The 20,322-nt window shown below is 42.5% G+C and overlaps 1 protein-coding gene across 1 annotated transcript in view; it reads right to left on the reverse strand.

Annotated features, from left to right (window-relative positions):
• Window positions 1–338: 338 nt before the first annotated feature.
• The window catches only part of Hip1 (Huntingtin interacting protein 1), a 189,424-nt gene continuing 169,440 nt past the window's right edge, over window positions 339–20,322 (reverse strand). The window contains exons 16-19 of the mRNA XM_080277509.1: window positions 15,577–15,782; window positions 3,167–3,396; window positions 742–914; window positions 339–396 (exon numbers count right to left, since the gene is read on the reverse strand). Coding sequence (XP_080133635.1) covers window positions 370–396; window positions 742–914; window positions 3,167–3,396; window positions 15,577–15,782 — 636 coding nt within the window. The 3' untranslated portion in view covers window positions 339–369. The remainder of the gene's footprint in view (window positions 397–741; window positions 915–3,166; window positions 3,397–15,576; window positions 15,783–20,322) is intronic.

The raw sequence follows: 20,322 nt of genomic DNA on the forward strand, positions 1-20,322 counted from the left end.
CCTTTTGCAGCTTCATTCACATAGGTCAACAGCAGAATGAGACAATACTATTGCCGTACATACTTTCCACAGCACTTCTCCAAGACTACAGAAATATTCTAGAAATCACTTGTTGCTACAGCTCAACACTCAAGGTGGGGAGATGGCAATTTGAAGGCCAAGGTAAAGTGGACAAAGTATAGTAGTGGAAGGTGCAGTGCCATTCCTACACAGTAGCTGAGTGCCAAATGCAGCTGGTTTTATATTTAACTGGTTCTATGCCTTCACTCATCATTTTCTTGCATATTTTTTTTTGGTTCATTCTTACTTGGAAACCTAACTTACAATTTCCCGTATGTCCTGTCTCCTCTAAAGTTCTTGATTCTAAATTCATTGCATTTCCCATGGACCTGAATCCTGAAAACAGCAAGTATCTGTTGTGCAGTACATATTTTTAAAGTATGTATTTTTTTGAGTACACATTAATAATGTTAGTAAACAAAACCAGAATGTATATTTTTATACTGTATCAACATACGACTTGTAAACTGCAAGTAACTTCTAAAAAGCAGCAACTATTCAACCTAAAGCTGGCCAGAGTAAATAGGCTCAATGTTATAGGTCAACAAAAGTTCTAAAAGGAAAACATTGATTATTAGTATAATTTTTAAATTACATTTTTACTATTATTTCTAGCAGTGCTACTGCTGTTATGAAGTCAGAATAATCTATGTGCTTCAAGATATGCATTAAATTACTCACAGGGTCATCCCATCCCTCCATTTCGCCAGCCAGTTTGTAGTGGTGCCGGCGAAGCTCTGCCAAGCGGGCACGCTCAGTCACCAGCTGTTGCTCTGTCTCCAGGACTTTCACCTGTGTCTCCATTTCCATACGTTTTGTATGATGCAAACTCAGCTTGGAGAAGTCCAAGGTTTCTAAATGGTAACAGAAAATAACATAAAAAACTCAATCAATAACCATGTACTGTGAGAGAAATCATAAAATAAAAATGCATATTAGCATCACAGATGCTGGTTAGAAGAACCAAACTGTATTACTGAAATGAAATCCACTGGAATTACCCTAATGAACCTGAATCAGATCAGGAGGCTAATTCTGTATTTCCTGGATGGCCATAATTTTTCCTCTAACGCAAGGAAGTGAAGCTTGGACCTTGTTGGAGGGACACAAGTCAAGAGTGAGAGCAATGGAAATGAGTTATATGAGAAGAGCATGTGCAGTCACATGGAGAGACAGACTGACAAATGAGGAAGTGAAGGAGCATTGTGGTGTGGATGTGGCTGTGATAGGAAGCGTTAGGAGAAACACAATGAGGTGGTTTGGCCATGTGGAGAGTATGAAAAGCAACAGACTGATGAGGAGAATGTGAGTGAGGCAGAGGGGAGGAGAGGGAGGAGGAGACCAAGGATGAGATGGAGGGATGGAGTGAAAAGGTATAAGAGAGAGGGGGGGGGTGAGCTGGGAGAAGGGTAGTGAAATGGCAGGGGAGAAGGGTAGTGAAATGGCAGGGGACAAGGCAACATGGAGGCGATATGTTTGTGGCCACCCCTTACAGGATTAAGGCATCTGGCAACATATATATAGATCGACAGATCTGCAGATGCTCTGTATGCTGATGATTTGGTGTTGACTGCAGAGAATGAAAGGGAAGTGGAGGAAAGAATTAGGAAGTGGAGAAATGGTATAGGGCACAAGGACTTAAGAGTAACTGCAGATAAAACAAAGGTGATGGTATCTAGGGCTGGTGGTGGTACTGTCAAAGAAGAGGAAGAGTGGCCATGTGCGACTTGCCACAAGGGCATGGGAAGTAATTCCATCTTGTGCAGTGTCTGTGATAAGTGGGTGCATAAGAGATGTAGTGGTATTAGAGGTAGACTGCAAGATAATGATGATTTCATTTGTGCAATATGTCAGGGAAAGCAGGTGGAGATTGTCAGGCATGAAAGGAATGGACTTGCTGGTGAGTCTCTTGAGTGTGTGGAAGAGTTCTGTTATTGGGAGACATGTTACGTGCTGCAGGTGGGGCTACAGCTAGCTCTGCAGCTAGCGTGAGGAGTGGTTGGAAGGAGTTCAGGGAGCTGCTGCCTCTTCTGACATTGTGAGGGCTCTCCCTCCATGCTAAGGGAACCTTGTATGCAGCATGTATTACAAGTGTAACGCTGTATGCTAGTGAGACTTGGGCCGTAAAGAAAGAGGATATTCGCAGGCTCAAATGTATAGAAATGAAAATGATCAGGTGGATATGCAATGCATCCCTGAGTGTGAGGCCTGGGGAGGCTAGGTTTATGATGGAAGAGTTGAGAGGTAGGATGGGACTGGAGCATATTGGCATTGTGATGCAGAGGTAGATTGAGATGGTTTGGGCATGTGGAGAGGATGGGGGATGATACTGTAATTGGGTGCTGAAAGTGAGAAGACTTACTGTTAGGGGCACGGTTGCGAGAGGCAGACCGAAAAAGACCTGGAACAAGGTCACTGAGTGTGTCCTCAGGGATAACGGACTGAAGAGGGAAGCTACCTGAGATCGAGAAGCATGGACAGCCGCCTTTAGGTGAACAAGGACAATGCAAGCAAGCAGGTTGGAGCCTTCAAATATGAAAAAATGAACGAATTTGCCCCCATTTCCTCTCTTTAGACTGTGACCTTGCCAGATTTCACTGTAGTTAGTTCACCAAACTGGATTAACAGTGCTGGTGGAACATGGGATGGGATGGTACTGGGTAGTGAGGCAGGATGGGCAAAGTACACCCAGTGAAAATGGGCATCTCATGGTAAGAGAAATTCTCTTACAAATTTGATACTGAAAGAGGCAGAAAAAGGGGTGGAATGGGCAAAGGAGAATTTGCGGGACAGACTAGGATGGTGGTAGACAGAGGGGAATATCAAGGGAGGTGCATCCTAAGCAAAGGGGTGTTGCAGGTTGGGTGGCATGGGCATAGTCAGGGCTTCAATCAAAGCGTTTTCTATGACACAAGAACAACAAAAACAAGAAAGACTGCAATGACTACAACCATATACCAGGCATCTTCTAATGAAGGTAGTAACAGGCAGAGGTAATTAAGGAAAAAAAAAAACTAAGGGAAATGCATAAAAAAAAACTCAAGATGTGATACACTGTGCTGTAAATGTGACAGCAAGCTCTAATGAAGCTGATACAATTACTCACCTGCAACAGCCACCTTGTCCCTGCAGCTCTCAGCAGTAGCTACCAGAGTCCCAGTAAGTGCTGCAAGATTCTTGTGTGCTGTGCTCAGCTGACGTAATTTCTGGCTGCCACGATCTGCCTTGACTCGTGAGGACATAACTAGCTGCATCGATGATGCTGCCATCTCCCGTGAAGCAACTATTACCTCTTCAAATTTCCCTTTGCCCCCCACAACTTGGTCTGCAGCAGCCCTGTATCAAAAGTTCATCAAGGAGTAAGGTGGCAAGCCAGAAATGAGAAAATACAGCAAACTAAAACATTAACAACTGAAGTCAATAGGGAACCATGGTATTTAAAAGTGAAGCAGTGCATTAATTACAAGTCACAAACATTGAGGAAATTAACAAAGTTAGGGTATGTTGTAGCACTGTTCAGCAATCTTCTAATTACCTTGTACAAAAATAAATATTCTATCTATCTATCTATATACCTAGGCTGCTTCCCCCAAGGAAAGGGAGGTATAAATATAAAGCTGTTGCTAATGCAGCGCTGGTTGTATCAAAAGAAGGAAACAAATTTGAATGGCAATGATGGGAGGTGATGGAAGTGTGGGACAAATGTTTGTATGATGGAACTGCAAGCTGGAAAATTAAAAGAGTACACAGATGAAAACATGAAAGAAACTAGGTGGACAGGTTTAAGAACCAAGAATATAAATATTCAGTTGTGTTAGACCTAACCAAGGCAATCATATAATCTCAACAGAGCTGCTCCCCCTACTTGGGTGGAATTTGGTTACATCCATCATCATCATCATCTACTCTTGTGTTGCCCCATGAGGAGCAAAGGAGCCCAGGGCTAGACAAGTTGGTTGACATTTAAGATGAGAGTGACTTGCCTCACTCATCCCTGAGTGGCATTACGTGAGCAATAAACCCCAACCACCCCTTAGATATAAACCTGCACTGGCTCAATCCAATTGGAGCATCCTAATTACCCACTAAATCACCAAGCGCCATGATTTAGTTACATGGTTACCACCCAGCATAGTAAATAGTTTCCTGGTGTACAGGAAACCATTTGGCTTGTCACTCATTGTACAGTCACCCATAGACAGAAGGAAGAGGAATGCACGAAGGAAAGAAAGACAGAAGAGGAAGGAAGGAATGAAGGAAGAAAGGAAAGGGCAGGCACCAGAAAGCGGCACTACATCGAGTGAGTGGTTGGTGAGTGCTACCACCTACCTACTCATTAAACCAAATTAGACAGAAGTCTACAATGTTACTCCACTACCATCTCACCATCTCCCTCCTGACAGTATCAAGCTTATGGCTAAACATGGTGTAATATAATGTGATGGAGAAACAATAATTCTGTCTACTGACACACATATAACCTTAGGTTTTAATAGCTGTATGAGGATCGGTGTTCGACATATCACCTTGGTCACATACACACTATCATGGCAACTACCCTATACAGTACCTCAATACATCACAGCAATTCACAGACAGAAATTCCACTCACCAACAGGACAAACTTATTCCTTTTTATTTTCTATCAAAGAGAATCTATGGGTAACTTTACTCTGAGTGACAAGCTAAATGTATACCAAGAAACCATTTACTACACCGGGTGGTAACCATATAACCAAATTATGGCACCTGGTGGTCTAGTGGGTAATTAGGGCACTCCAGTCGGATTGTGCCAGTGCAGGTTTATATCCAAGGAATGGTTGGGGTTTACTGCTCACGTAATGCCACTCAGGGATGAGTATGGATGGTCACTCTCATCTTAAATGTCAGGACAAATCTGCCTAGCACCAGGCTTCTACACTCTTCATGAGGCAACACTGGATTAGATGATGGTTGGATAGATGGATGGAGAATGTACTCATTATTCTATCCACCCTTACATACCTTGAAAAGTCCATAAAGTAAACATCAAGGGCCGGTTCACTGGACCTAACCAATTTGTAGACCCTCGCTATATTGATCCTCAATATACTGTACGGTATACCAGATTTAATGAATGCAACAAAGCCCACCAAGTATTCTGTCAGCTACACTGAACAATGATTGTTAAACGGGGTGCATTACGTGGCCCTTCTGAATGACTCTGAGTTCACCAAGCTGTTTTATGGCTATACCAAACAATGGTTGTTTATCGGTGTGCATCACACAGCCCTTACGAACCACTACCTGCACGTGGGGTGACTCAACACAGTTGCCGAGCTTGGCAGCAGCTTTTCCCAACCACTTGGGCTAGGTTGGAGATCTGTAGGTGGGAACAGATGATGAGTTGGGCTATTTTGGGGCTACCTGTGATAGGCCTGGATGGGACTGGAGTCTGCTGACACACTGTTTTGCATGTGATCAGCCTCAGTCTTTCCACACCTTTCACTGGGTTCAGACAACTGCGTGTGCATCTCACATCTCTTGACTTTGCCCAGTGTTTTTTCACTGTGATGTGAAAAATGGTATCTAGTAAGGAATCTCATAGCACTTCCTCTTCTGAAAAAGCGAAGAAGAGTATAACTACCAATGTGGAGAAGATGGAGATGATCGAGGCCAACATGAAAGGCACGTGCAAGGATGAACTCATGCAGAAGTACAGTACTGTATGTGTGTATGTACTGTACAATACACTTCCATTCGGTATGGGTATTCATTTCAATACCACACTCAGCCACCTTAGCCAAGCAACCCTAATGGGACAGGTTAGATTTGGTTAAGTTAGGTAAGGATAACCTATGCAATTTTGCTTGGGAAACACACTGAGTATATTTTCAAGAAAATCCAATGGTTATTTCTGAAAGGATGAGGCGAGCGTTGTGGCTGAGGGGTAGCAGTGGCCACCACACATGTAACACAGACCACAAGCCACTAGTACATGTACGGTAAAACCGCCCGTTCACCTCTATACCAAACGGCAGGAGTCCCCGGGGCTCCGGGATTAGTGCAAAATCCCCCACCACGCGCGCCTGTCCGTGTCCCTACTGAATGGTCAGAGTCGCCTGGCAGGCCACATTAGTCATACACTACCTGAGGTGATGATGTACTGGTCTTTCGTTATTGCTGTCACGTACTAACCTTTGCCTGGGCAAACGCATGTGAGCCTTATATGCAGATGTCAGTTTGCCACGTTTTGCTTCCTCTGTGCTCGAAAGCAACTGTTGGGTTTGACATGGCAGCGCTGTACTTCTTGCCAATGAACACAAGCTCACACCTCAGTTCCCGCCTTTGTCTCCCTCGTGAGTGGTAGCGCTTGCAACGATGGCTGTGACTGCGGTTGCATTTTTGTGGTGGTTCCCTACCTTCTTCAGGTTGTGGCCCTCCTCTGCTGTATTTTTGTGTGTGTGGTGATGGCCCCACCACCATCACCTGAAAAACAGAAGAGGAAGGTCCTGACTCTGGAGAAGAAATGTGAGATAGTGGGCAAGGTTGACGTGGGCTGGACCACAGGACACATTCTTCACGAGTATGATCTAGCCTCTTCAACACTGTTCGATATCAAGAAGTCACGTAACAAGCTTACGCAGTACGGACAGAACTTTGCCGAACTCACAAGTCGAGGTGACAGGAAGATAATGGCCCAGGCCTGGCATGCCATTATTGACTGGTCGACATTAATGTGGTTTCATCAGCAAAGTGGTGTGGATGTGCCAGTGCATGGGACCGAGATGAAGGCTGCTGCCAAGAAGTTTGTTGTGCAGGACTTAGAGGCGTCCAAGAGATGGCTCCTTTGTTTCAAGCTTCCCCATGGACTTACTGGCCATAAGGCACATGGTGAGGCCTTGGAGGAGACAGCAGAGGAAGTAGACCTGTTTCTCCTGAAAGTGCAGTGCCTGATCAAGGATGAGGGCTCTGTCTTTGATCAAGCCTATAACGCTAATGAAACGGGTCTGTTCTACAGCTCCTTGCCCAGTAACATCCTAGCTGAGGAAGGGAGAAGACTGTGCCTGATTGGAAGTTGTCCAAACAACATGTCTCTGTTTTGTGCTGTGCCGATGCTAACAGGACGCATTGCCTCAAAACCATTGTTGTTGGACGTGCAAAACAACCACGTTTGCTCCACATGTTGATGGATGGCTTGCCTGTTGTGTGGTACCATTCTGTGAAGGCCTGGTTTACCGCTAAGATCTCCAGAGACTGGTTCCACAACCATTATGTCAAGGAGGTTATCTGTTATCAAACAGAGGTCCACAGTATCGCTCGCGACCAGGTGCAGGCACTCCAGCTCCTGGACAATGCCACCATGCATCTGTCTGAGATGGATTTGGTTGATTTGACAGGCGGATTAGGTGCATGTTTCTGCCGCCTAATATGACTGCTCTGATTCAACCAATGGAGCAGGGTGTTATTGTGGCTGTCAAGAGACTGTACCAACGGAGGTTCCTGAAAGAGGTGATGGCAGTGCTGGAGGACAAGGACGCAGTCAAGGACACACGTGGGGAGTAGATCTTGCAGAATCTTCAGCGTTACTCCCTGAAGTCTGCAGTGTTCAACTGGACGAACGCATGGAAGGAAGTCTAAGTCAAAACCCTCAAAAGCAGTCGGCGTTGTCTCCTGCAGGGAATTGAAGCCAAGCACAACTTTGAGGAGTTTGATGTGGATGATTTCCACAGTTGTCTTAAAACAGCAGGAGAGCTGGTGGATGTTAATGACGTGAGAGATTGGCTGGATGACGACGGCGGCGATCCTGGTTATCTGACCATGTCTGATGAGGATATCACTACTGCTGCTGCCTCTCCGGGCATGGAAGAGGACAGTGGGACCAATGAAAACGAGGATGAGGGCCCAGAATCGCAGCCCTCTGCAACTCCTTCAATCCCTCGTCTCAGTGTCCTCAGTGGTTACCTGGAAGGGATGCTGGAGTATGCCGAGCACCAACACTGTGACAGGGAGTTGGTGCCACTCCGCCTCATGATGGAGATGCAGGGGAGTCCGGGACGCTGTCATCCTCTGGCAGAATCGTCGGTCCTATCGTCAGAACAGGACCAGCTCGTTCTTCAAGCCTGCAACCCCCATGAGTGCCAGACCATTCTCACCACCACCAGCATCACCAGCTCGTTTCCTGTCTTCACCATCAGACCCACAACTGAACGCATTGACAGCTGCTGAGTCTCTGTTGGACGTAAGTTTGCGGCTGTTTTCGGTGTCTCCTGAGGTGGGTAGGCCACCATCACCACACCGCACGTCACCGGTCATCGCCCAACTCCGGCAGGTTGAGGATGATGATGAGGAGTTTGTCAACCTTTGTTAGGCACTACTGTCTGCCACTAGACCACAAGGGACAACTCTACACCTGCTGGAGGTGTGCGAGTTAAAAAGCCTGTCAGCAGAACACTGGGTGGTAAGTACCCCAATTGAATGTTTTTCGGCAGGTAACTTTAGGTCTCTTTCACAGTTTCCTTGGTTCTAAAATTTATTTAGGATAATCTTATATATGTTTTGATGTTACAATATGGTAGAAACACAGAAAAACAGTGTCAAAAATAGGAAGGCACAATATGGCAGAAGGACCCAAAAAATGGTGTAGAAAATAGGAGGGGTACTGTACATACAACAGTATTTAGGTAGGGTGTTTTTTGGTTTTCAGTTTTTTTTTTTTTTTTTTTTTTTTTGCATGCTTTTCTTGGTGCTGAAAATTATCTTGGATATTCCTATGTATGTTTTGATGTCAAAATATGTCAGAATGACCTGAAAACACCACCAAAATATGGAGGGGTACTGTACATACAGTGGTGTGTAGGTAGGGTGTTTTTTGGTTTTCAGTGGTTTTTCTGCATGGGTTTCTTGGTGTTTACCATTGCTTTTGATATTCCTATGTGTTTTTTTGATGTCTAAATATGCCTGAAAGACCAGAAAACTCTGCCAAACTAAGCATAGGTACTGTACAAATGGGTTAGGTATGGGTCAGAAGTGGGTATAGGTAGGGTCTGGGTATGGTAGGGGAATAGTGTTCATTATCTGGATGTTGCCACTACTCATACATGCCTTTGGCTCTATTATGTCTGGATAAATGAGGGATTACTGTAGATACTGCCACCCATCCTTCTCTTTTCTGTAATGTTTCTGTAACTCTATCATTGCAGCTTAATAGATTAATAACACATGATATTCCTTTCTAAAGCCAAACTCCCTTTCTGTCATCACACTGTGTTCTAGATGGTTTACCCAAATTTTTCTTATCAACTTTTCTAGTATCTTACAAAAATGGTCAGTGATACTGGTCGGTAATTGAGTGGATTCTGTCTATTCCCTATCCTGAATAGTGGAACAATGCTTGCTTCTTCCAAATATCAGGTAGTTTACCTTGACCTAAGGATTCTCTGAATATTAAATATATTGGTCTTCTTAACTCTTTTGCACATTCATGTAGCACCCAACCTGAAATTTCGTCGACCATTTGCTTTTCCTCTGCCTAATTTACTTAACTCTTTCTGTACAGTAAGCTCACTCGGAACATGTTCTCACCGAACGCACTCGCAATTATAAGCAGTAAGTGCTGGGATATGTATAAGATTAAAGAACCATTACGAAAACTATAAATTTATGCAAGAGAGGCCTTTGAAAGGCCAAATCCTCGAACATTAGCACAGTACACACAGTTTGTTTTGATCATGAGATTCGCTGTACTGCTTTTCCACAGAACTGTATTTGTAAGTTAAATATTTACATTACTGTTCTGGTAAGTTTATGTGCAAGTTAAGGTACTATTAAAAAACGTTAAAGCAAGAAATAAAGTCTTATAACCAGTTTACCTGCTAGGCATCACCATATTGCCTTTTTCATTTTCTATTTGAAGGTTGGGTTGAAACAGGGATGTGTCATGTCTCCATGGTTGTTCAATCTGTACATGGATGGGGGTTATAAAAGAGATACAAGGTAGGGCAGTGGACGTTGGAGTGGCCCTAATGAGAGAGGGCAGTGTTTGGAAAATCCCTGTACTGTTGTTTGCAGATGATACTGTGTTGTTGAGTGAAGATGAAGGGGAGCCGCAAGTCTTGGTGGATGAGTTTGGAAGTGTGTGTAAGAAACGGAATCCAAAAGTGAATGTAGGGAAGAGTAAAGTTATGGTCTTCAAGAGAGGTGAAGTTAGTGAATGTGCAGTGAGGCTGGATGATGACGAAATGGAAAATGGGAGTACGTTTAAGTACTTGGATAGTGTAATCAGTAAGGATGGAAGTTTGGAGGGTGAAGTGCTTGAAAGGGTACAATAAGGAAGAAAGGTTGCTGGTTCCTTGAAGGCAGTGATAAGAGACAGGGAAGAGAGCAGCATGGAAGTGAAAAAGTTATTACATGACAGTATCGTGATACCAACTCTAACGTATGGAAGTAAAGCTTGGACGTTGTTGGAGGGACACAAGTCAAGAGTGAGAACAGCAGAAATGAGTTACTTGAGAGGAGCCCCTGGAGTCACATGGAGAGACAGACTGACAAATGAGGATATGAAGGAGCATTGTGGTGTGGATGTGGATGTGATAGGAAGCATTAGGAGAAACACACTGAGGTGGTTTGACCATGAGGAGAGGATGGAGAGTGCGAGACTGACGAGGAGTGTACGTGAGTGAGGTGGAGGGGGAGAGAGGGAGGGGAAGGCCAAGGAAGAGATGGAGAGATAGAGTGGAGAGGTATATAAGAGAGAGAGGGTGTGAATTGGGAGCAGGGCAGTGAAATGGCGGGAGACAGGGTGTCGTGGAGGTGATTTGTTTGTGGCCACCCCATGTAAGGGATTAATGTGTCTTGCAATAGATAGATAGATTGATTAATTGTTTGTTACCGATTTGCTGTACTGCCTTTCCATGGTACTGTATTTGCAAGTTAAATATTTACTGTTCTGGTATGTACTGTACTTATAAGTTAAAATGCACTTATATAAAGTTAAAGCATTAAATGAAGCCTTGTAACTAGTTAACCTGATTTATATGATTACCCATGATCAGCAGGTTCCAAGACAATTCTCTGTCAAGTCCATTCGTCGTCATACAATTCCCAATCAAAACATGGATGATTCTCCTTCAGGACAATTCACACCCTGGACGATTCCCCGTCATTCTATAAATATACTTATTATTAATTAATCAATACTTTAAAAACTATATTTCAGGGGGATCCATCAAAGTCTATGTTCAACAGTGTAGGCTTTGGATATCATTTATTAGTTGCAACTTTAGTCAATAATTACCGTAACTTGTTTCTTCCTCGCTGTAGTCACCTTTGAATTATATACTTGCTTCACCCATAGCCGTCCTCATTAATGACGGTGAATTGTCCTAAAACCAATCGGTGTCAGAATGTTGCCTTGTGTTTATGTATTTGAATGTTGATGTTATGCTGTGCAGTACTGTACACTCAACCCTTGGTTATCACGGGTTCCGCTATAGCGTATCTCGCTATCATGCCTATATAAAAGACTACCCAAATACCTTTATTATGCACTAAATGCCTGCTATAGTGCACTGCAAATGTTCGAAAATTTCAAAAAGGCCAGGCTTCAGTGCTCCGCTCAGCCAACAAAAGCTTCACTCCGTGATTGGTCGTGTGACGTCAGCGCCAGCCGTGCGCTGATTGGCCGTCCGACCAAGTCTCCTGCCCACCAAACCATTCAAGTGCGCGCCCTCAGACCGTGAACAGTGATAGCGAGACCAATAACCTTTTTTATGATATGACCATGGCCAATGTACCCCCTCCCTGTCCCACTACCATCACCCAACATAATGCTGCAGCACCTGGCAGAGAAATAAAGAAGAGGAAGAACCTAAGTCATGCAGATAAACTGGAAATGTGAAACTTAAAGAGAATGGTGAGACCAAGCGAAGTGTGGGGAAGAAACAACATCTATGAATCAACTGTGAGGGATATTTATAAGAATCGTGGTCACATCATAAAAGATGCTCATTTTTAGACTATTATATATTTATATGTGGTAAAAAAAAGGTATCTTAGGGGTAAATATTGAGGTCATGACACCAATTAGAATTATTACCATATGTTCTTTAATTCGGCTATCACGGTTTCGGCAATACCACAGCCATAGCGGGACCAATTGGAAGTGATAGCCGAGGGTTGAGTGTAATAGTAAGTTATAACATTAAATAAACCTTCTAACCACTTAAAGTGCATCATATTGATTACCAATGGCAGATAACAGCAAAACACCATATTCAGGGGGTCTAGGGAGGAAAATAAGTAGTAGTTAAAACTTATGCAGTTTCGCGCCGAACATGCCACCTTGGAACAAAACCCATGCATTTGGGGCGAGCTTGCTATACTTCTTTTTCTGATATTTGTATATCTGGTAATATGGGTGGGTATGCATGTTCCATATCCTCTTCCTCAAAATTACTTTCTTCTGTAAAAACTGACTGGATAATTTTATTTAGTCTATCTGTATCTATTGCCAGACGCCTCAATCCCATTTGGGGTGGCCACAAACAAATCACCTCCACGTCGTCCTGTCCCCCGCCATTTCACCGCCCTGCTCCCATCAGACCCCCCTCCTCTCATATACCTCTCCACCCCATCCCTCCATCTCATCTTCAGCCTCCCCCTCCCTCTTCCCCCCTCCACTTCATTCACATACACTCTCTTCATCAGTCTTTCACTCTCCATCCTCTCCACATGGCCAAACCACCTCAGTGTATTCCTCATAACGCTTCCTATCACATCCACATCCACACCACAATGCTCCTTTATATCCTCATTCATCAGCCTGTCTCTCCATGTGACTCCACAGGCTCCTCTTAAATAACTCATTTCCACTGCTCTCACTCTTGACTTGTGTCCTTCCAACAACATCCAAGCTTCACTTCCATACGTTAGAGTTGGTATCACAATACTGTCCTGTAGTAACTTTTTCACTTCCATGCTCACTTCCCTGTTTCTTATCACTGCTTTCAAAGAACCAGCAACCTTTCTTCCCTGCTGTACACTTTCAAGCACTTCACCCTCCAAACCTCCATCCTTACTCATCACACTACCCAAGTACTTACTCACATTTTCCAATTCCTCACCATCCAACCTCGCTGTACATTCATTGACTTCACATCTCTCAAAGACCATCATTTTACTCTTCCCTACATTCACCTTTAGATACCGTTTCTTACACACTCTCCCAAACTCATCCACAAAGCCTTGCAGCTCCCCTTCGTCTTCACTCAACAACACAGTATCATCTGCAAACAACAGTACAGGGAGTTTCCAAACACTATCCTCTCAGGGCCATTCCAACATCCACTACCCTAGCTTGAACCTCTTTAATTACCCCATCCATGTGCAGATTGAACAACCATGGAGACATGACACATCCCTGTTAAACCCAACCTCCAAAGAGAAAAATTCACTTAGTTCACCATCCACACGCAGTGCAGCCTTCGCACCATTGTACATACTCTTCACAGCATTCAACAACTTCCCATCTACTCCATATATTCTTAACACTTTCCACAATCCTTGTCTATCCACCCTGTCATATGCTTTCTCCAAATCCATGAAAGCCGCATACAACTTCTTTCCCTTCTCTAGAAACTTTTCCACTAAAGATCTAAGAATGAATATCTGATCTATACAACCTCTTCCCTTCCTAAAGCCTCCCTGTTCTTCTCCAACTAATTTCTCTGTTCTTTCTCTAACTCTGTCAATAAGTATCCTACCATACACTTTTCCTATTATACTAAGAAGACAAATGCCCCTATGATTACCACACACTTCTTTTTCCCCTTTTCCTTTGTACAAGGGAATAATTATACCTGACTTCCAATCCTCCGGGACTATACCTTCCTCCCAGGCCAATCTGCACATCTTCCACATCCATTCTACTACTATCTCTCCCCCATGCTTCACCATTTCACCACACACTCCATCAATTCCTGGGGCTTTCCCCTATTTAACTTTCTTCATTGCTTCCACAACTTCTATCCTACTGATTTCTTCCTGTCTTCTCACCTCCCTCCTTCTCCCAGCCATTCCCCAGCCACTTATACTCGCATTACTTCCATCCTCTATGTTCAACAATTCCTTAAAGTGTTCTCTCCATCTGCTCACTTTTTCTCCGTTCTCCACTAGTAATCTACCATTTTTATCTTTCACTCCCCTGCTAACTTCACTTCCACCCTGTCTTACTCTTTTCACCTCTCTCCAGAACATTTTCTTACAGTCTCTCCACTTTACACTCAAATTCCTTCCAAATTCCTCATCCACTCTCTTCTTACTCTCTCTTACTAATCTTTTCACCTCTCTCTTTCTACATATAACTCTCTCTTCCGCCTCTCAACTTCTTCCACGCCCCTATTTCTCATCCATTCATTGTATGCTTTCTTCTTTTGTGCCACAGCCTGTTTCACCTCTTCAGTCCACAACGCTGTTCCTTGCACCCCCCTCCGTCTTCTCTTCCTTTCACACACCACATCACACGCTGCACATATTTCTTCTGTAAATATCCTACACACACCTTCCACGTCTCCCATCTGCTCCAATTCATATTTGCCCAATTGTTCCTCCACTTCTCTCTTATACTCTGCCTTTTTCTCATCCTCTTGTAACCTTTCCACTCTCCTTGCAACTACTCCTTCCTCTCGTCTTTCCCTTCTTCTATTCCTCCATCTTACTTGAATTCTAATTCTGGCCACCACCAAGTAGTGGTCAGAAAGTCCACTCCCCCAACCTCTATAAGCTCTTGCATCCATTACACATTTTTGCATCCTTTCATCCACACACACATAATCAATCATTGCCTTCCTTTCATTCAGTTCACCACCCACCCTTCTCATCACTCGCCATGTATACCTGTGGATCATTTTATGCCTGAAGAGGGTACTGGCTTTCACCAACCCCCTCCCAGCACAAATGTCCATTAATACTGACTCTGGGAAATATATTCTTTTGTTTCTACTAAATATATACCATACACTGAAAGCAGCATCTTCGGAGTGAAAAAAGAGAGGGATCCAGAGGCCACTGAACCTAAGATCTATTTTCCCATAAGGTACTAATGCAAGTAAGCACTGTCATTCTAACATCTAGTTGTAAAAATCCCACTCACTTGCTGGAAGTGACTTGCACATCTGCTGATCATGCAAAGATTTTGTGGGTGGCAATAAAACTGCTGGTGTTCTAATCACCTTTTTGCAGATGCGATTAATTTGCCTAGATCTGATGAAGCTTGTATAGAAAGTTCTCCTGATGATACAGTGAATACTAGATAAGTTTAATGTGGGTAAGGAGATACTTCTGTATTTGGAAAGCTGACGTGAGGTGAGACAAGATGAAGTTAACAGAGGCATGATAAGATATGGTAAGGTAAGGTAAGGTGAACTGAGGTAAGATAATACACAGCAATTAGTGTGATTGGGTGAGGTGCGATGAAGTTAAGAATGGTACCCTTAAAAAAAAAAAAAAAAAAAAAAAAAAAAAAAAAAAGTCACCTACATGAGAGCCTGGCAAGCAAGTGCAACCATTTTGGCACCCGAGAGCAGCCCTTCAGTCCAACGGTGGTTCCTCTTGTAAAACTCACGAGGAGAAGCACCTCCCTTGCCAGCATTCACCACCTCCTGCTGCAGCTCACTAGCTCGTAGCATCAGCTCTCGCACTGCCTCCATCAAGTCACCACAAGTACCAAGGATACTCTCATTTACCTAGGCCCAGGGACAGATTGACAGAGGTTATATTTTTCAATTCTGATAAAAACTGATAAAGATTATTTACTGTTTTTTGGGGGGATACAAATTGACAGAGGTTATGTCTTTCTATTCTGATGCAGACTGATAAGAGATTATATTTTACTATCTGGGTACAAATTGATAAAGTTTACATTAATCTATTCAGCTAAAAATGTGAAATGATTTTTCTATTCAGATACAAAATGAAACAGGTTATATTTTCCCATTTGGGCAAAAGTTACATTTTTCTATCTAGATACAAAGTGATAAACCTTTACAAGTCCAATTCAGTACAATCAGAGACATAAGTTCCCCTTAAGAATCCACAATGTCTACTTCACACGAATGGCAAGTGTTCACTTTTCTCCCAGATACAGGTACATCATATAAGAGAAAGTCATGTATGGGCAGGGCATCATACAAAACCTTTCTCAGCTTTAGAATGTTAGCTACCAGAGAAGTGGTGGAATATTAGATGACTTTATGTCCCTGACTGTAAAAATTAATAAAGGTTACATATTTTATTTCAGCACAAAGTGATAAAGATTACATTTTCTGTTTGGATACAGTGTAACAGAGATTACAATTTTCTACTGCTAACTGTTTGCTCTCACTTTCTTACCCTCTTCAATACAATCATGCATTTAGAATTTTATTCATCTTTTTTACAACTACAGGTACTACAAAATTATGTTAAAATAAGGACAGATGCTGTATTAGATGATAACAAGTGCTCATGGGCCCTTCAGGCCCCTTGCACTTGCTCCTGCGGAGGGCTCTCGTGCTGCGCGCTCACTTTCTCATGCTTCGCACTCATTTCCTTGTGCTTCACACACATGTTGCGATCATTTCAGGTAATCCAAGTCACTTTTATGTGCTGTTCTAGTCTAACGTTGTCACTCTGATTTTTTGCAGCTAACCAACTGATAGTATTATTTGCAGCTTCGGGAATGGAACCCAAATTGTCCGAACACAAGTCCAAAATACAAACACAGACACACAGCTACTGCTATAGTATATTTTAGTTGTAGCTATGGGTAAAAAATTTTACGGAGATCCTATGCTGGGCACCAGGAGTGGCGTTTTTTGGTAAAAATGTGATCACTCATTAACCCCTTAACCGCAGGGCGTCACTTTCGTAACGCTTGGGAGCAAGGGATCATACCGCGGGGCGTCGCTTTTGTGATTCTGTGTTATTTTGAATTCACCCGGGCTTCCAAGTGGGGGCTTGTATCATCTATCAGTACTGCCAATGTCCAACACTAGTCAGCACTCCTAATCTCATCTGTACTCCCATCCATTGTTGACAATTTAGCCATTTCTCCCCGTTCTTGACTCCCCTCCCTACCCCCCCTCCATTACCCTATCCTCTCGCCTACCCGGCCGTGCTACGCTAAGTAAATCTTCCCTGGAATTTTTCACTGATTTCATCCATTGAAATAAGCCCTATGTCCTATTCTTATACCAAATAATATATACAAGAAAGAAATCAGGTAAGTGAGAGTGCCATACACCTGGAATTGGCTAATTATCACCTGACACCTCCTCACGTGCACTCGTTCGCTAATTTTCGCTGTTTTTTTCCCCTTGAAATATGCCGTATAATCTATTTTCGTAATAAATATACATGTAAGGAGGGAAGGGAGAAGCCTAAGTGATATTTACATTCACCTGGAACTACCTAATTTATAATGTATTGTCTAGATTTCCTGCCAATCATATCAGTGCTAGACAAAGCTGTTTCAAGATCTAACATTGGTAGCTCTGAATATATATCTCCTAAGTAGGCCTCTAATCTATTTTCATAATAAATATACATGTAAGGAGGGAAGGGAGAATGCTAAATGATATTTACATTCACCTGGAACTACCAAATTTATAATGTATTGTCTAGATTTCCTGCCAATCATATCAGTGCTAGACTTAGCTGTTTCAAGAACTAATATTAGTAACTCTGAATAACCCCTAAGCAGGCCTCCACGCTGGCCCTCCGTTATCAGTTTACTCTCATCTTCCGAAGCGAGGGTAAGTATGTTTCTTCTTGCTGACTTCAAGGCCTTTTTTCACCCCCATGCAAATGGCCCTGTGACCTTTACCCCCTACTAAACCTCGTGTGGAAAGAGGTAAAGGGCTGACAACTGATAAAAGAGTGACTACGATCTTTCTATTGAGTAAAACAGTGCAAGTGGAATTGTAAATAATGTGTAAACAGCAAGGGAAAGTAATGAATGTAAATATACGTGAACAATGGAAAATAGTTTTATAAGTTATTTCAAGTGACAGTGCACAACATAGTGTAAATAAAATAGAAATGTAAATAACGTAAATAAAATAGAGAACGTAAATAGAAATGTAAATGAGTAGTATTATAAGAATACGAGTATATACCCTAGGAGTAATGAAAGTGAAAGTTTCACTCTAGCATGTCTGAATGCTATGAGTTATGAGAGTGAAGATGAAAGTGACATTCACTCTCAATGCCAGTATACAGGACGAGAAAGTGAATGCTACGTATTTTACTGAAAGAAATTGAATCCCTACAGTGACAATAAACTAATACTACTGAAGGAAACTTATGGATAAAAACTGTAGATATATATAAGTGTTATATAGTAATAGAAATATAAAGTGTGAGGGGTTTTATGAATAATAAATGACAGACTACCAAGAGCGAACTAGTGCCAGTGCGACGATCAGACGCGCTCGTAATTTCCATTGCTTTCACAGTGTTTTTTTTTTTGAGTATGGATCCCAAACTACTTGAAAATTGTAGAATAGTGTTTATAGTGTTTGTATCTGGCTGTGGTAATCATATTACGGGCTGTCGGGAAGTGTAAAGTGGAGACTTCGTTACCCTACTTCAGAGGTCTCCACAAGTCCTACGGTAACCGACGAAGGCTCAACAATCATTCCAGGAGAAAGCTGAAGGTATGTGCCATAAGCATATGTAATTTTATTATTCTAGGACTAATAACTGATTTTTGGCAAATATTTTTTGAGAGTCTGTCGGAGCCCAAATAACCCGGCGGCAGACGCAAGTCATTGGTAAACAAGCCCGCGGTGTAGGGGTTAAATATAGTAAAAGTTTTGCAATCGTGATGGAACCAAGTTTTTTCATATCAACAAATTTGTTGTGATTTTCATGCCAATTTTGGTGCAATTTGAATATGTAGTTTTGGCTGCTCAAAACACACACACACACACACACACACACACGGCTAGTGCTACAGTGTATTAGATGATGGTTAAATCTAACCCCTCCAGTTTGAAATCTCACCAAAACAAAACATTATCACCTGATGGACACAAGAATAAAACAAAATTATGTCATGAAAATGACATGATAAAAGTTACATCTTTCTATTTATTGTTAGCTTCCTGTTCTTATCTTTATATCATATCCATCCCAGGTCCTGGTGAGAAATACATTGACAGATACCATACTGTACCCATCCAACTCCTTGACCTACCATGCTTCCTCCCTACTCTTAAGTCCCTCACATATATACTCCCTTTCACCACCTTACTTACATTACTTCTTTCCACATGACTATATCATCTATGCACAATCTCTTCAATTCTATTATCTAATAACTTTCCTCCTCCACTCTCTGCATTCCACATACATTCCTCTATAACTTCATCTGCATCACTCTGTCTCATGGTTTTTATGTAACATGCCATACCAAAAACTCATATTCATATATATTCATATGGGCACAATAACTCCTTCATGACACTCTCAAGACCTCTGTCCCAGTGGCAATCTTTTTCTTCTACTCAAGATGTTCATAAAACATTAACACAAGAAATAATAACACAAACTCTGTATGAATACAAACCTCACATACAAACTACATATATTATGATGTGCAGCATTAGTTATATCAAACATTTAATATTTCCCTATCTATCTATTGCCAGACACTGCAATCCCGTAAGGGGTGGCCACAAACAAATTGCCTCCATGTCACCCTCTCCTATGAAACTTCACTGCCCTGCTCCCAGTTCACACCCCCCTCTTTCATATACCTCTCCACTCCATCCCTCCACCTCATCCTCAGTCTCCCCCTTCCCCTCCCCTCCTCAACCTCACTCACATTCATTCTCCTTGTTAGTCTCTTGCTCTCCATCCTCTCCACATGGTCAAATCACCTCAGTGTATATCTCTTAACGCTTTCTATCACATCCACATCCACACCACAGCGCTCCTTCACTTCCTCATTTGTTAGTCTGTCTCTCCATGTAACTTCATATGCTCCTCTAAAATAACTCATTTCCACTCCTCTCACTAAAAGGAAAAAAAAAAAAAAAAGTTTGTTAGTGTTAAAGACATTGACAATCACTTATATGAGCTGCTCATGTAACGTATCTATTACAGGGGAATGTGGTTTACCTCAGCGTGCCAGACAATTGTAGGTTTATGAATTATCATAACTTTCTGACTAGTCAAGGGTGCAAGTAAAAAAATAACAGCATTGGGGGATTCAAAATGAGAACCTGCAATGGCTGAATC

The sequence above is a fragment of the Coenobita brevimanus genome, chromosome 70 (genome assembly GCF_032717465.1).
Source record: "Coenobita brevimanus isolate Jiangsu-jjx chromosome 70, ASM3271746v2, whole genome shotgun sequence".
Taxonomy (NCBI): Eukaryota; Metazoa; Arthropoda; class Malacostraca; order Decapoda; family Coenobitidae; genus Coenobita; species Coenobita brevimanus.